Below are 18,308 nucleotides of genomic sequence, written 5' to 3'. Positions count from 1 at the left end.
GCCAGGAATTACCTCGGTCTGAAACATCAAATGTTCATTCCCTCCTTAGATACTGCTTGACCTGCAGAGTTTGTGTCTGTTGGACAGAAATTTGATCTTGGATGTCTAATCTTGCACTGGAGAAGCATGCAACTGAACATCTTTAGAATTTTATTTTCTTTGCTGGGAGAGAGAATGACCTCTTTATTCCATGAGAGATTTCCATCTACCTGACTGGGAATGAAAATTCACCTGAAGATTTATGTCAGAATTAAATTTTTTAGTTCACCAACACAGGGGTCACCAACCTTTTTTGCACTATGGACCAGTTTAATATTGACAATATTCTTGCAAACCAGCCGACAATGGGGGGGGGGGGGTGTTAATCATGACCGGAATTTAGGTGATAAGTCAATTATAAGTCTCTTGTAAGTAGCTAATACACTCAATTTCATTTCTAAAAAGGTTTACCTAACGAATTTAATATTAAACACACAGTGCATATTTTCCTCGCATGAATATAGTGATAAGTGAGTTATAAGTGACCTATCACTATATTCATGCGAGGAAAATATGTACTGTGTGTTTAATATCCAAACGTTACCTAAAATGTTATGATGCTATTGACTTATAAGTGAGTTATAATTGACTTACAAGTCAATAGCATCATAACATTTTAAGTAACGTTTGGATGTTAAACACACAGCGCATATTTTCCTCGTATGAACATATAAAATCATTGCAACACACCAGTGAGAGGACAAGGTTAGGGCCAGAGGTCCCCGTGCCGGGTCCGCGGCAGTCGCAGTCCGGAGAGAGCGACCGACCGAGTGAGGAGGAGTGCGACAACGCACGTGCCCGCCCTCCTTGTAGGGAGGTAGGAACTATCGACCGACAGAAGTTTGGCTCGAGGGATGATGTTCAGTAGATCTCAGCGAGGTAGCTGCTCTGCTACTTGCGAAACCCCAAGCCCAAATTAGGTCGTCTGCGAATATTTTAGCACCGGGTTCCCCACGAACAATCAGTGTGCTAAACAGGTTTAGAGGGTTCCCCACAAACATTCGGTGCCCATCTGTCCGCACTCTAGGCCAGTAGGAATGGCACTTCTCGCTGGCCGCATGAGGCGGCCGGTTACCCAAGGCCGACCAGTGATCCCTGGTGCGAGGGTATCACTGCGTTTAGGCGACTGATGACCTCGTATGTGGTCAAGTTCAACAGTGAGCGTGACAGAGAATGAGGAAAGGTGCAGCTGACTCATATCGTTTCCTCGCAGCCCGGTAGCGCATGCTTTGCAGCCCAGTGGTTGGGGACCACTGCACTAACACAATATCAGAATCAGGTTTACTATCACCTACGTATTGCTGTTCCTTTTTGCGACTTGTGGCACATCAGGCAGTATTTTTGCCATTTCCATAGCATTTTGACTGTTTCTGAGGCCCAGTTGCTAGCTCGACACTCAACTCAGCAGGGATGGAAAGTCCATAAGGAGCCAGCAGGATTTGAACTTGGGAACGTTAACTTCGAAGCCCAATACTGATGCCACTATGCCACTGACCACCAAATTATCACTCATATATGTTGTGAAATTTGTGACTATGAGCTACAATAAGAAACATTTAAAAATAAATAGCTCACAAAGGGAGCAGAATCGTGAGATAGTCTTCATGGGTTCATTGTCCATTCAGAAATCTGATGTTAAAAGGGAAGAAGCTTTCCCTAAAACATTCATTCAGTGTGCATCTTCAGACTCCTGTACCTCCTTCCTGCTGGTAGTAATGAGAACACGGCATGTCCTGGATAGTGAGGTCCTTAATGATGGTTGCATCATACTAGATCTTTATTGATTGCCAGTCCTACCAGTAGTTACACTATAAACCATATTGAATAGAGGGTCACTGTAGATATTTTACATTCATTAAGAACCTCTGTCAAAATCTATTTCAGAAAACTGACTGACTTGTACTTATTTGGATAATTAATTAACAAGTATTCTTGAGTTAATATTCTACAATGGAGGAAGTTCATGCAAATTTCCTTTGAAATATTCCCTTCAAAGCCTTTGTAATTTACAATTCTTTTAGACTAAGTGGATATATAGTTTAAATTAAGAAAGGGCTGCTTTGAACAATCCTGTTTTGACACAAATGACACATTTCACTTTTTTGATGTACATGTGAGAAACCTAATCTTAATCTATGTTTTCATCTGCATGTGCAACAATGATTAAAGAAGCAAATATTATATCTAATATCTTCCTGCTACAAACGTCTCTTTCTATGACTACTGCTTTAGAATGTTGATACTCTGGCGAATGACGAATGTGTGTTTTCCTAACACACATCTATTTTATAAGCAATAGCCTGATTTAGTTTTAAAGACCTGAAACAATAAGATTTACTAACATCTCTCCCTTAGCCAATATTTGTCTCTCGCTGAACATTACTGGAGCAAAGGGGGCTACCAGTTTATGCACACAATGCCAAAAAATGCCGTGTTGTTGAACATTAGCATACCTTGGAGTGCAGTGATTTTGTAGATCTTCCTAGGTGGCTTAGCTCTTGTTGGGGAATTCATGTCCTCATTTTTTTCTTTTAAGGACACGATTTTCTAACTCTGCCATGGATGGTCCCAAACGCGGCTGTGAAATCGGAGGGTTGGGCACGGGGCTAGCTGTCCCACACTGTAAAAAGTCCAGAGCTACAGAAATGCCAACAGAAGCACCAAAGAACTTACTCTTGGGAGAGGAAGGATTTCTAAAGATGGGTTACACCTGGGGACAATTTGGATGACTGGACAGAGGGCTCTGATGTGCTACTGTCAGCAGTCTATGCCCCAGTAAGGGTTATGGGTTTAAAACAAAAAGAAACACAATTTCCTCTAAGGATTTCCTTTTTTCCAATGAATAAATCTCCTGGAAAGGTGTTGATAATAATACAACACTGAAAAGTCATTTATTGGGCCTAAATAACAATTACCTTTTCTCAAGGAAGGAAATTCTATTTCCTACTCTTTCTTGCCCACAGGCTGAAGTGACACAGGCAACTGCCTACAGTGCATGCTTGCCCTATGTACAGACACTCTTACAGTACACTCGTGTCCTCACAGAGTCCATCCTGGCAGCCCCCAAGCAGAAGTGCTTGGCTGCAACTTGGAGTGCCTCTGCGATCCCTTAGACAGGTCCTTTCCTACTGAGGGTATTGTTCTTCACCAGCCTGTCCAGGTTCCGTGGAATATCAGAACTCTCTCCAATTCAGTCTCACCTTTGCAACATTCATCCGGTAGCAACACTCTACTGTGGCTGGAAGAGTGCTACTTGTATTGTGGCATGTTCCTTTAAGAGCTGGCAGCTGAGACCCTCTGTGTTTTGTTGCTCATTGTGCTCTATTTGGTTATGTTCTGTGTTGTTCTACAGTGCATTATGGGAATGTTATTCTGGCGCCAGAATGTGTGGTGACACTTGTGGGCTGCCCCCAGCACGCCCCTAAGTTGTGCCAGTTGTTAAATCAAATAACACTTTGCACTGTATGTTTCAATGTACATGTGATAACTGAATCTGAATCATGATGAAAAGTGAAAGAACTTCGAAACCATCCTTTGCTGCTGCAGCCTGGTAGCATAAGAATTAGCATAACATTGTACACAAATGCAAATGTCACTCCACTCTTTAAGAAAGGAGAAAGGCAGCAGAAAAGAAATTATAGACGAGTTTGCCTGACTTCAGTGGTTGCTAAGATATTAGCTTGGTGACACAAGACAAGATAGTACAAAGTCAAAGGCAACACGAGTGTATCTGTAGATGCTGGAAGTAAGTAAAAAAAACACAAAATGCTGGCCTGCTGAGTTCTGCCAGCATTTTGTGTTTTTTATAGTACAAAGTCAGCATGGTCTTCTTCAGGGAAAATCCTCCCTGACAAATCTGTTGGAATTCTTTGAGGAAACTACAAGTAGGATAGATAAAGGAGATGTTATGTAATTGGATTTTCCAGAAGGCCTTTGACAAGGTGCCACACATGAGGCTGCTTACCAAGCTAAGAGCCCATGGTATTACAGGAAAGTTACTAACATGGTTATAGCATTGGCTGATTGGTAGGAAGCAGTGAGTAGGAATAAAAGGATCCTTTTCTGGTTGGCTGCCAGTGACTAGTGGGGTTCTGCAGAGGTCATTGTTGGGACCACTTCCTTTTATGCTGTATATAAATGGTTTAGATGACGGAATAGATGGATTTGCTGCCACGTTTGCAGATGATACGAAGATTGGTGGAGGGGCAGGTAGTGTTGAAGAAACAGGTAGGATGCAGAAGGACTTAGACAGATTAGGAGAATGGGAAACAAAGTGGCAAATGAAATACAATGTTGGAAAATGCATGGTCATACACTTTGGTAGTAGAAATAAATGTGCAGACTATTTTCTAAACAGGGAGAGAACCCAAAATTCTGGGATGCAAAGGGACTTGGGAGTCCTTGTGCAGAGCACCCCAAAGTTTAACTTGCAGGCCGAGTTGGTGGTAAGGAAGGCAAATGCCACATTGGCATTAATTTCAAGAGGTCTAGAACACAAGAGCAAGGATGTGATGCTCGGGCTTTATAAGGAACTGGTGAGGACTCAGTTTTAGGCCCCTCATCTTAGAAAAGATGTGCTGGTATTGAAGAGGGCCCAGAGGAGGTTCACAAGGATGATTCCAGGAATGAAAGGGTTATCATATGAGGAACGTCTGATGGCTCTGGGTCTGTACTCGCTGGAATTCAGAAGGATGAGGGAGGAATCTCATTGAAACTTTTTGAATGCTGAAAGGCCTAAACAAAGTAGATGTGGAAAGTATGTTTCCCATGATGGGGGAGTCTAGGACAAGAGGGCACAGCCTCTGGATAGAGGGGCGCCCTCTCATAATAGATATGTGGAGAAATTTCTTTAGCCAAAGGGTGGTGAATTTTTGAAATTTGTTGCCACATGCAGCTGTGGAAGCCAGGTTGTTGGGTGTATTTAATCCTGAGATTGATAGGTTCTGGATTGGACATGGCATCAAAGGTTACAGGGAGAAGGCTGGGAAATGGGGTTGAGGAGGAGAAAGAAAAGGATCAGCCATGATTGAAACGTGGAGCAGACTTGATGGGCCAGATGGCTTAATTCTGCTCTTATGCCTTCTGGTTTTATAACAGCACCAGTGACCTGGGTTCAATTCCCAGCACTGTCTGTAAGGAGTCTGTATGTTCTCCCCGTGACAAGGTGGGTTTTTCTCTAGGTGCTCCAGTTTCCTCCAACAGACCGAGAATATACAGGTTAGTAAGTTAATTGGTCATGTGTAATTGGATGGCATGTGTTTATGGGACCAGAAAGGGCTGTTCCCATGCTGCATCTCTAATAAGATAAAACTTGCAACACACCACCAAGAGAAAGGTATATTGACAGTATCAAGCACAGAGAAATGCAGTAGCTCCATGAATCTCATGATGGAAGATCTCTACCTTTACACACACATACACACGGATACATTTCTTATTATAACTTCAGTATATTTATGTATTACACTGTACTGCTGCAGCAAAATAACAAATTTTACAACATATGACAGTGATAATAAACCTGATTCTGATTTTAAAATTTGGCCCTTATAAAATGTGCTTTAATCGTAAAGCTTTCCTACAAATACCATCACAGCATATTCTGTTCACACACAGGAGATAAGCTCTTTACATGTTTTGAACAATTCAGCTTCCAAGCTGTGGTCTCTTTCTCACAGCACTCAGTACCATACTCTGCAAAAGTGCAAATTTGATATCAAAGAGAAAGCATAATGGAACCATTCTTCATGTGGTTTCCAAACAAAAAAAAGATCAAGCTTCCCCCTTACTGTGTTTTGACTGTTACCATCTGGATGTGCTTGAGGGATCTGTAGGCTTCTGAATTTGCACAACTATAGTGAGACAGAATTTCTGGGGATTGCATTGTTTTGACTTTTAACTGTTTTAATTCTGCTGAAATGCATCCTCTTAAAAATGGCCAGGTTGGAACCTTTAGGGGACTTGTCATCAAAAGCAGCTTGAGCAAAGTTTGCACAGCGCATAAAATCTGTCAACGTTATTGCTCAGACAAATTCAAAAAATTCAAACAGATTTAGCCCCTAACTTGTTCAGAAAATTTAAATTACAGACTATAAGAAAATGATTTGTACAATTTGGGATGTCACATAATATTGTGCAAAACTCTAAGATAGATATATATCTATGGTACCTTAGACTTTCGCATAGTACTGCAGTAATTTTATGTATTGCACTGTACTGCTGTCACAAAAAAAAATCAAAATTTCATGACATATGTGAGTGATGATAAATCTGATTCTGATCTGGGTCTCTATTGTGAACTGAGAGTGGGAAGGGGTCAGGGAGAGGGGAATCACGGTTAGGAAAAGAGGAAGGAAGAGGGGAGGGAGCCAGAAGCACCAGAGATGCAGTCTTTAATGATTAACAAACTAATTGTTTGGAATCAAATAACCTTGCCTGGTGTCTCAGGGCTGGGTGTGTCTGCACTCGTGCCACATACCCCCACCACCAGTACTCCTTCTCTGCCACCTGCCCCTTGGTGCTCCACCCTCACTACTCCCCACATCCTTTACTCCCACCAGATTTACAAACTCACTCTGTGCTCCACGTTGACAAATACAGTACTGTGCAAAAGTCTGGGCACCTGAGACTTTTGCAGTACTATACACCTTGCACTAAAAGTGAATGAATTGGAGTTCTGATGCAAGATCATTAATATGAAATAAAGACAGAGCACTACATCATAGAAACAGCCCTTCATCCCATCCGGTCCACGCCAAATGTTATTCTTCTAATAAATATCAACCCTCTGACTAACCAGAGCTGCCCCCTAACTTTGAGCACTTGGGGGATTCTCTGTTTTACATCTTCCATATTATGAATAACTTCTTCTCAGGCTCCCAGCTGGGTACAGGTGTTGATTATAACCAAAGCTTTGATGACAAACTCTGCCATCTTCTTCAGGGATGATGCCTGGGTTTTTCTTGTCTGGTGGTATTTATACCCCTGTATTCCATTGTCCTCGTTCAATCAGGTTTCTGCTTCCCACCTTGTTGACAATTGAACTCCAGTTCTTACTTTGAGTGAGACCTTTGTCTTTGTTAAAATTCTTTTCCTCTGGGTTTATTTCAATAGCTTCCTTTAACAGGTGTTCCCAAAAGCCACTGGTGCAGCACAGTAGTTTTCCGCTGTCGAAGTCAATCCTACGGCCATTGTGAATGTGACCGCCGATTTCTCTGGATAACCCAAACGGATATACCCCCTGTGCTGCTTGATGTGGGTTTCCACCACGCTTCCTGTCTGGCCAATATACACAGCTCCACAATTGCGGGGACTACAGGGTGTAAATACCACTGGACCAGACATCCTCAGGATCATCCCTAAAGAAGATGGCAGAGTTTGCCAACAAAATGTCAGTTATACTTGATACTGCACTCAGCTGGAGCCCAAGAAGAGTTTATTCATCATATACTGTACTCTGGGAAAGTACTAGATCCTTTTTCATCTTCCATATGGTTTTTTTGAGTCTGTTTTCACTGCCACAGGAATCTCACAGCCCACTTGGGTGTTACAAGATTGCACAAAGAATGAATAGTTAATCTAGTTTTGATGAACCTGGTGACTTGCATCCAACAGGCAACACAATCTATGCCTTGGTTTAGACTCCTGTCAAACCGCTCTAGGCCTTGGTTTAGACTCCTGTCAAACCGCTCTAGGCCTTGGTTTAGACTCCTGTCAAACCGCTCTAGGCCTTGGTTTAGACTCCTGTCAAACCGCTCTAGGCCTTGGTTTAGACTCCTGTCAAACCGCTCTAGGCCTTGGTTTAGACTCCTGTCAAACCGCTCTAGGCCTTGGTTTAGACTCCTGTCATTTACCGAGGGTTCCGTGAATCCCAAATTGGGAACCTCTGGTTTAGACTCATGGCCAACAACTTTATAGCCTTTGGCACACTGGCCTTCATAAATCAGTGCATTGAGCACAGAAGTTGGGATGTTATGTTGAAGTGTACAAAACATTAGTGAGACCAAATTTGGAGTAGTTTGTGCAGTCCTGGTCACCTATCTACAAGAAAGGTATCAATAATGTTGATTTTATTGTACTTTATTTTCTTTACCAATACAGGACAGAGTAGGCCCTTCTGGTCATTCAAGCCATGCTGCCCCAGCAACCCCCAACAACCCTAACCTGATCATAGAACAATTTACAGTGACCAATTACCCTATGGACTGTGGAAAGAAACCCACAGGAAGGACATACAGACTCCTTACAGATAACATCTGAATTGAACTCAAAACTCCAAATGGTCAGAGCTGTAATAGCTTTGTGTTAAGCGTGACGCTACTGTGGCATTGTAGAGAAAATTTACAAGGATGCTGTTGAGATTTGAGGACTTGAGTTATAGAGAAATGTTGAATAGGTTAGGACTTTATTCCCTGGTGCGCAGGAGAACGAGGGGAGATCTTGGAGATATACAAAATATTGAGGGGTATAGAAAATAGAATATAGGAATCTACAGCACATTACAGGCCCTTCAGCCCACAATGTCAACCATGTAACCTACTCCACAGACCGCCTAGAATTTCCCTAGCGCATAGCCCTCTATTTTTCTAAGCTCCATGTACTTATCTAAAAGTCTCTCAGAAGTCCCTATTGTATTCACCTCTACCACCATCGCTGGGAGGTACTCCAGTGCATTCCACACACCCATCACTCTCTGTGTGAAAATCTTACTTCTGACATCCCCTTTGTACCTACTTCCAAGCACCTTAAAACTACGCCCCTTCATGTTAGCCATTTCAACCCTGGGAAAAAGCCCCTGGCTAACCACATGATCAATGCCTCATCTTATACACCTCTATAAGGTCACCTCTCATCCTCCGTCGCTCCAAGGAGAAAAGGCCAAGTTCACTCAACCTATTCTCAAAGGGCATGCTCCCAAATCCAGGCAACATCCTTGTAAATCTCCTCTGTAGTATCCACATCCTTCCTGTAGTGAAGTGACCAGAACTGAACACAGTACTCCAAATGGGGTCTGACCAAGGTCTTAGACAGCAGTAACATTACGTCATGGCTCTTGAACTCAGTCCCATGGTTGATGAAGGCCAACACACCATTCACCTTCTTGACAACACTGTCAACTCACTCAGCAGCTTTGAGTGTCCTACGGACATGGACCCCAAGATCTCTCTGAAATTCCACACTGCCAAGAGTTTTACCATTAATATTATATTCTGTCTTCAAATTTGACCTTCCAAATGAACCACTTCACATTTATCTGGGTTGAACTCCATCTGCCACTTCTCAGCCCAGTTCTGCATCCTGTCAATGTCCCACTGTAATCTCTGACAACCCTCCAGACTATCCATAATATCCCCAACTTCTGTGTCATCAGCAAACTTACTAACCCACCCTTCTACTTCCTCATCCAGGTCATTTGTAAAAAAGAAAATAATCACAAAGAGGAGGAGTCCCAGAACAGATCTCCGAGGAACATCACTGTTCACCGACTTCCATGCCAAATATGAACCATCTACAAACACCCTTTGCACTCCGTGGGCAAGCCAATTCTGGATCGACAAAGCAAGGTCTCCTTGGCTCCCATACCTCCTTACTTTCTGAATGATCTTTGCATGGAGTACCTTATCAAATGCCTTAATGAAGTCCATATACACTTCATCAATGTGTTTTATTACATCCTCAAAGCATTCAATCAGGTTCGTAAGGCACGACCTGCCCTTGACAAAGCCATGCTGATTATCCACAATCAGATTATGTTTCTCCAAATGCTCATAAATCCTGCCTCTCAGGATCTTCTCCAACAACTTGCCCACAACTAAAGACACAGTGGTCTGTAATTTCCTGGGTTATCTCTGCTCCCTTTCTTGAACAAGGGAACAACATCTGCAACCCTCCAATCCTCTGGTACTTCTCCTGTCCCCATTGTTAATGCAAAGATCATCGTTAGAGGCACAGCAATCTCCTCCCTCGCTTCCCACAGTAGCCAGGGGTATATCTCGTCCTGACCCAGCAACTTACACAACTTAATAATTTTCAAAATCTCCAGCACATCCTCTTTCTTAATGTTTATATGCTTAAGCATTTCTATCCGCTGTAAGTCATCCCCATAATCATCTAGGTCCTTTTCCCTGTTGAATACCAAAGCAAAGTACAGGAAGTACCTCTGCTGCCTTCCCTGACTCCATACGCACATTTCCACTATCGCACCTGATTGGTGCTATTCTCACACTGCACATTCACTTGCTCCTCATGTGCTTGTAGAAAGCCTTGGGGTTTCCTTTAATCCTGCTCACCAAGGCCTTAGCTCTCCTAATTTCACTCTTAAGCTCCTTCCTGGCAACCTTGTAATTCCCTAAAGTTCTTGAAGTACCTAGTTTCTTGAAACTTTCATAAGCTATTCTTTTCTTCTTAACTAGATTTTCTACATCCTTTGTACACCATGGTTCTTTCACCCTACCATCCTTTCCTCGCCTCAATGGAACATACCTAGGCAGAGTGGCACACAAAGGTTCCCTGAACATTTGCCACATTTCTGCCGTGCATTTCCCGGAGAAGATCTGCTCCTAATTTATGCTCATATGTTTCTGCCTAATTGCATTATATTTCCCTCTACCCCGATTAAATGTTTTCCCAAATTGTCTGCACCAATCTCTCTCTGCTGCTATGCTGAAGGAGATAGAGTTGTGGTCGCTGCTTCCAAAATGCTCTCCCACCAAGGTTCACAACAACTATTATTATTGTACTGTTCCAGAATCTGCCTCACTGTCTGCTCCTCGATGTCTCTGTTACAACGGGGGGGGGGGGGGGGGGGGAGGGGGTCTATAAAAACACCCAGTAGAGTTATTACCCCAATCCTGTTTCTGACTTCTACACAGACTGACTCAGTAGACAATCCCTTTCGAACTGCCTCCTGTTCTGCAGCCCTGTTTAGCAATGCCATGTCCCCCACCTCCTTTGCCTCCCTCCCTGACCTTTCTGAAACATCTGAAGCCCGGCACACTCAGCAGCCATTCCTGCCCCTGAGACATCCAAGTCCTTGTAATAGCCACAACATTATAGTTCCACACTAAGTTCATCCAACTTGTTGCATTAAAATAGACATATCTCAGCCCATCTGGCTGAGTCCATCTTGGCTCTATCATCTGCCTGTCCTTCCTCACAAACTCCCTACAAGCTGTCTCTACTTGTGCTCTAACCATCTCATCCTCTCTCTTCACTCTGGTTCTCACCCCCCTCCAAATCTATTTTGAAACCCCCCCAGTAGCATTAGCAAACCTTCCTCCGAGGATATCGGTTCCCCTCCAGTTCAGGTGCAACCCACCCCACTTGTTCCGATCACCCCGTCCCCCAGAAAAGGTTCTAATGATCCAAGAACTTGAAACCCTACCCCTTTGCACCATCTCCTCAGTCACTCATTCATCTGCATTATCTTCCTGTTCTGACACTCCCCAGTTCATTGCACCAGGAGTAATCCGGAGATTACCACCTTGGAGGTCCTGCTCTTTAGCCTCCTCTATAACTCCTTAAACTTACTGTGCAGGGCCTCTACCCATCTCTTGTCTATCTAGACATAAAGTAAGTGCAAGCAGACTTTTTCCACTGAGGCTGGCTGAAACTGAAACTAGAGGATTAGGTTAAGTGTAGAAGGTGAAATACTTAAGGGGGAACTTCTTCACCCTCAGAGGGTGGAAGGAGCTGCCAACAGAAATGGTGTATAGTGGTTCTAAGATAAGCTCAGATACCTAGGTATATAGACGGGAGAGGTTTGCAAGAATATGGTCCAAGTGCAGGTAGATAAGACTAGGCAGAAGATCTGGTCAGCATGAAGTGAAGGCTTTTTTTCTGTGCAGTGGTACTCTATGACTCTAATTGGATTGGATGATCTGCCAATGGAACTGGACTACCAAAGATGCCATAGCCACAGCACTACTCACCGTTCTCACCCACCTGGAGAAGAAGGATGCATATGCTAGAATGCTGTTCCTGGACTTCAGTTCAGCATTCAAAACCAAAATTCCCTCCAGATTTGACAGGAAGCTCAGAGACCTCAGCCTGCACCCCACCTAGTGCAGCTGGATCCTAAACTTCCTATTGGATTGCCGACAGGTAGTAAGGTTGGGCTCCCTCACCTCTGCCCCTAAACACAGGTGCCACCCAGCATTGTGTCCTGAGTCCCCTTCTCTACTCTCTTTACACCCTTGACTGCCACACACAACTCCAATCTGCTGATCAAATTCGCAGATGACACAACCTTCTTCTAGCAGTAATGAGACAGCCTACAGAGGAGAGGTCGACACCTTGACACAGTGGTGCCAGGATAACAATCTCTCCCTCAATGTCCAAGAAACAAAAGAGCTGATCATTGATTACAGAAAGAGCAGAGACAGGGTCTGCAGTTGAGAGGGTGAGTAGTTTCAAGTTCCTCGGTGTACACACCACCAATGATCTCACCTGAACCGTACACACTGGCTGTGTGGCAAAAAAAAAGCACAACTGCGTCTCTTCCACCTCGGGCGACTGAAGAAGTTCGGCATGGGCCCCACATCCTCAAGACCCTCTACAGGGGCACCATTGAGAGCATCCTGATTGACTGTATCAGCACCTGGCACGGGAACTGCACCAACCTTGATTGCTGGGCACTGCTGAGAGTGGTATGGACAGCCCAGCACATCTGTGGATGTGATCTTCCCTCCTTTGAGGCCATTTACAGCAGCGTGCAGAAAGAAGGCCTGGAAGATCATCGGGGAAACCAGTCGCCCCAACCATAAACTGTTTCAGCTGCTTCTGTCTGGAAAATGGTACTGCATCATTAAAGCCTGGACCAATAGGCTTCTTTCTACAAGCTATTAGACTTTTGAATTCATGTCCGTCCATTGCAACAGACTCATAATGCAAAGATTTTTACTCCCTCACGTTGTGGGATGGATGTAAGATTTAAATAAATTCTAAGATTCTATCAGAACATTGAGACACAGTGATTCAATGCTGGTGATTAACCTTAGGAATTGCAATCTTACCTGATAAAATTCCCCAACTTTTCGAACATAGCCGGCCACTTCTGTGTCACTGGGATTAACAAACCAGAAATGTCTATCTGCCTTTTTGTACTCCTCAGCTTTGGACCAAGGCACTGTGAGCAGGAAACGCTCGGTTAATGGAGCTGCCACAATTATATCAAGCTGGCCGCTGTATATCAACACCTGGTGAAGAGAGGGGGGAAAAAAAAAATCAGTAAAGGAAATATAAACAAAGATTTGCCGGACCGTAACTGGATTACATTCTGAAGGAACCGGAAGTTTAGGACAAGCAAGTTCTCAAGTTTAAGTGTAACCAGTCTTTGCAGAAGTTACAGAAATATCAAGACTGGGTTTCTAGAATCTCGATGACGATGTTTCACCATGCAAGTTAGTTAGATCAGTTGCTTGCCCACTCCTTCCATACCAAATATTCAAACATTAAGCATTGAAACTCAGCCAATATATTGGCTGCAATGGGATTTGCTTGTGCTTTAGGAAAAATAATCTGAAAGAAAGAACAATTGCTAAGTGTTCTGGTATGGAGACCCTACAGCTGTTGTGTGAATGTTGCAATGTGGTTCCCTGAATGAAAGACAGAGATTAAAGTACAAAACATACAGAAGACCTGAGAGACTTAATTAGTCTAGACAGAAATCCATGAATTAATCCCTGCATCTGACAATTTTCTATCGAACATCATATTGAAAAAGTTTTGAGATTTTAAATTACATTTACTTCTGTGAAGCTTTTTGCCATGTGGGTCTGAAATAATTTTTATTCCCAATCAAGTACAAGTGAAGACACAGAAGGAACGTCTCAACACAAAAGCTTTAAAATGGCCAAAAACTGCCATTTGCAACAGGAAAGACCTTCATTTTTTGAACATGTGCAATATATTTGCTTGCCTGATTTATATTACCTAAAAGCATTTAGTGTTCAACTGTCTCAGAAAATCCCAGGGGTCCGAGCAGTCAATCTGCATTCTATCCAAAAGTGAAGATTTGACTGCAATAATCATTGTATGTTTAGATTTAGAATGATTTGGCAATCATCAGGAGCAGAATAAGACAAATGTCCATGAATCTGAACCAGAGATTTTTGGACTAAGAAAACAGCTCTAGGGAGTAGTAAGTGGAAAATGAAAAGAAAAACAAGGTGTTTATTTTTTAAAACAATGTGGAAATGGAGTAATCAAGTTAAGAAAAAAGCAGGGTGACAATAGTTACTCTATAAAATAACCCAAAAGGCAAAGCAGAACATTGTAAAGAGATGCTAAATCACAGTGCAACACACACAAAATGCTGGAGTAACTCAGCAGGTTAGTTATAGAACACTATCACACAGTAACAGGCCTTTGGTCCAACTAGCCCATGCCGAATTATTAATCTGCCTAGTCCCATCAATTTGCACTCCATACCCCTCCCATCCATGTACCTACAGTATCCAAATTTCTCTTAAATGTTTAAGTCAAACCCACATTCACCACTTCCACAGTGGCAGCTCATTCCACACTCTCAATTCCCTCTGAGTGAAGACATTCCCCTTAAACATTTCACCTTTCACCATTAAGCCATGACCTCTAGTTAGTAGCCTCACCCAACCTCAGTGGAAAAAGCCTGATTACGTTTACCTTATCTATACCCCTCATAATTTTGTATACTTCCATCAAATCTCCCCTCATTCTACAATGCTCCTGGGAATAAAATCCTAACCCATTCAACTTTTCCCTAGGCAGCAGTTATGGAGGTCAATCAACAATCAATATTTCGGTCCAAGATCTGGGATCGCCGAAATGCTGGGGACACTTCAGCACAGGGGTAATTTTCTAACACTCCAATTTATTACCACTCGTAGCCTCAATCCACACCTCCTACACATTATCAACCGCTCATGAATAATCAATAAATCTGCAAATGTTAACTGTTTTCAACAATCCCACAGATCCATTACTCATTTCCCTCTTTTTAATGTTGTGTCTTCAAGATCCTGTTCTCTGGTTCAGGAACAGTATTTTCCCTCCAACCACCAGGCTCTTGAACCAGAGGGGATAACATTGTGCATTTAATATTTCAGTAACATTTGAGCAACATTGTATATTGTTTAATTAAGCATTCTTTGTTGTTGACATAATTCATTATGGATTATATGTAAAACTATGTGAATGGCAGACATCATCATGCCACCACATCATACATGCACATTTCTCCTAAAGTAAAAATGAAGTACACAAGTTATTCCCGGCTCTCTCACCCACCATTGAGCGCATCTACATGAAGCATTGTTGCAGGAAAGCAGCATCCATCATCAGGGACTCCCTACTCCACCACCCAAACCATGCTCTCTTCTCACTGCTGCCATCAGGAAGAGGATACTGGAGCCTCAGAACCCACACTATCAGGTTCAGGAACAGCTACTATCCCTCAACTATCAGGCTCTTGAATCAGAGGGGATAACTCCACTCAACTTAACTCACCCCAAATCTAAACTGCTCCCACATCCTATGGACACGTTCAGAAACTCTTCATCTCATTATTTGGTACTTACTACTTCTTTATTTATTTATTAGTTAGTTTGTTTTTGTGTTTCTTTGTAGTTTCTGTGAAAGCCGGCAAGAAAGGGTTGTATGTACTTTGATTACAAATATACTTAGAACTTCGAATAAATGGTACTTGGAATCACTGGAGTAGTCAGCAGTAGAGTTAACACCATTGAAGATGATGATATCTCTGATTATAATCATCCTCTTTACATCATACCACCTGTAACTACAACTTCACCTGATCCTCATACACACTCAAGTAGCGACCAACTTTGTTAGGTAGCTCCTGTACACCTGTTCATTAATGCAAATATCTAATTAGTCAATCATGTGACAGTAATTCAATGTATAAAAAAGCATGCAGATATCATCAAAAGGTCCAGTTGTTATTCAGACCACACATCAGAAAATATGTGAAAATATGTGATCTAACAGACTCTCAGAAAATGCTGGTCTCCTGGGATTTTCATGCACACCAGTCTCCAGAGTTTATGGAGAATGGTGAGAAAAAACAGGAAAACATTCCAGTGAGCAGCAGTTCTGTGGGCAAAAATGCCTTGTTAATGAGAAAGATCAGAAGAGAGTGGCCAGACTGGTTCAAGTTGACAGGAAGGCGACAATAGTTAAAATAACCATGTGTTACAACAGTGGTGTGCAGAAGAGCATCTCTGAATGCACAGCATATCGAAATTTGAAATGGATGGGCTATAGCAGCAGAAGACTACAAGTCAATAGTGGGTACCTTATGAAGTGGCCACAGAGTGTAATTCCAACTCTGTTCTCTTGTCAATCTCCCTTTCTCTTTGTCCTGTGTTTTCTGCCGATTATCACAAATCTTGAAATTTCCCCCCCCCCACCCCAGTTCTCCACCTCATGTCCCATTTCTCCTTTTGAGACTCACCTAAAATCCCACCTAATTGGAAAATCCTTTACATTCATGTCCGAAGTATTCAAAAATCCATTACAATGGTTGGGCAGATTTGACAAAAGACTCCACCATCTGCCTTGCCTCCTGTTGATGTAAATGAATATGCTTTTTTTGGCTTCAATGGCCATTTTTGTTCATTACGTCTCTCTGCTGCCCAGTGTAGCGTTTTGTCATTCAACGGTAACTGTAACAATCACACAACAAGCACCACAGAAGCGTAACAGCGCAACTTTATTACAGGTTGGGGCATCAGAGTTTAGAGTTCAATTCTGGTGCTGTCAGAAGGCATTTGTACATTATCCCCTTGACTTTATGGGTTTCCGTTTGGTGCTCTGGTTTCCTTCCATGGTCCAAAGACATACCAGTTTAGTAGGTTATTTGGTCATTATATATTGTCCTGTGATTAAGCTAGTGTTAGGTGGGTTGCTAGATAGCATGGCTCACCAGGCAGGAAGAGTCTGTTCTGCATTGTATCTCTAAATAAAAAATAAAAATATAAAGTATAAAGACAAACTTTTGTTGTTACTTTATATGCCCACATCCCAGTGCAAGCTATCATTTTGTCAGAATTTGAGAACCACTCTCACAGTCCTTATCAACCCATAATATTCAGAGGGGACAGTTACAAGAGTGGAGAGATTTCAAAGAGAACCAAGAGGTAATGAGTGCCCGAGGAAGTGGCTGAAGTAGGCACAATTCCAGCATTTGAGAAGCATTTGCGTTGGTACATGGAGGGAAGGGACTTGGAGGGTATTAGGCTGAATGCAGGCAATGGGGATTAGCTGGGAGGAATCCGTGGGTGGCATGGACCAGTTAGGCTGAAGGACCTGCTCCCTCTAAATCTCTATATCAAAATTCATATCTGTGAAATGGATTAGACCACCATAGGTAAAGCCATCATCGCCATTGAGAACACCCACATCAAACACTGTAGCAGGAAAGTAGCATCCATCATCAGGGACCCCCACCACCCAAGGACATGCCCTCTTCTTGCTGCTGTCATCGGTAAGAAGATACAGGAGCTGCAGGACCTACAACAGAAGGTTCAGGAACAGTTATACCCTTCAACCATCGGGCTCTTGAAGCAAAAGGAATAACTTCTCTCAACTTCACTTGCCCATCACTAAAATGTTCCAACCGCCAATGGACTCACTTTCAAGAACTCCTCATCTCATGTTCTCAATATCTATTGCTTGCTTATTTACTTATCTATTTACTTATTACTATTTCTTTCTTTTTGTATTTTACAGTTTGTTGTCTCCTGCACACTGGTTGAATGCCCAAGTTGGTGCAATCTTTCATCAATTCTATTATGGTTATTATTCTATAGATTTATTGAGTATGTTCACAAGAAAATGAATCTCATGGTTATATATGGTAACCTATATGTACTTTGATTTTTAAAAATACTTTAAACTTGAACTTTAACTGAATATTTGTTAAATTGATGTCTTATCTACAAAAAAAGATCTTCTTACCCTGTAATTATCCATTAATTCGGTCACCCATGGCTTCACAGATTGCATGATATCTTCCATCAGATGCTGTTCCACCTCTTGACCATCGTGGAAGGTCAGATTTCCCACATGAATGGATTTCCTCACTTCTGGCCGTGACAGGAAAGTGGTAAAGTAATCTTGATCCATTGGCTCCTGTTAGAAATAAATCATGGATCATGAATCAACTTTATCCACGATACACATAAATAAGTATCAGGAATTTGTTGTGTCAGGGCGTGACATGCAACAATAAACAACATTCAACAATTATAAAGAATTATATTAAAAAA

The 18,308-nt window shown here is 42.4% G+C and overlaps 1 protein-coding gene across 1 annotated transcript in view; it reads right to left on the bottom strand.

Annotated features, from left to right (window-relative positions):
- cpvl (carboxypeptidase vitellogenic like) overlaps window positions 1–18,308 on the bottom strand; it is a 74,372-nt gene that overhangs the window by 7,456 nt on the left and 48,608 nt on the right. The window contains exons 11-12 of the mRNA XM_059945054.1: window positions 17,998–18,171; window positions 13,053–13,235 (exon numbers count right to left, since the gene is read on the bottom strand). Of these exons, the coding sequence (XP_059801037.1) occupies window positions 13,053–13,235; window positions 17,998–18,171 (357 nt within the window). The remainder of the gene's footprint in view (window positions 1–13,052; window positions 13,236–17,997; window positions 18,172–18,308) is intronic.

This window comes from Hypanus sabinus, chromosome 20 (assembly GCF_030144855.1).
Source record: "Hypanus sabinus isolate sHypSab1 chromosome 20, sHypSab1.hap1, whole genome shotgun sequence".
NCBI classification, from domain to species: Eukaryota; Metazoa; Chordata; class Chondrichthyes; order Myliobatiformes; family Dasyatidae; genus Hypanus; species Hypanus sabinus.
Note: the sequence above shows the minus strand (reverse complement) of the source record. Positions and strands in the feature narration are given on the sequence as shown.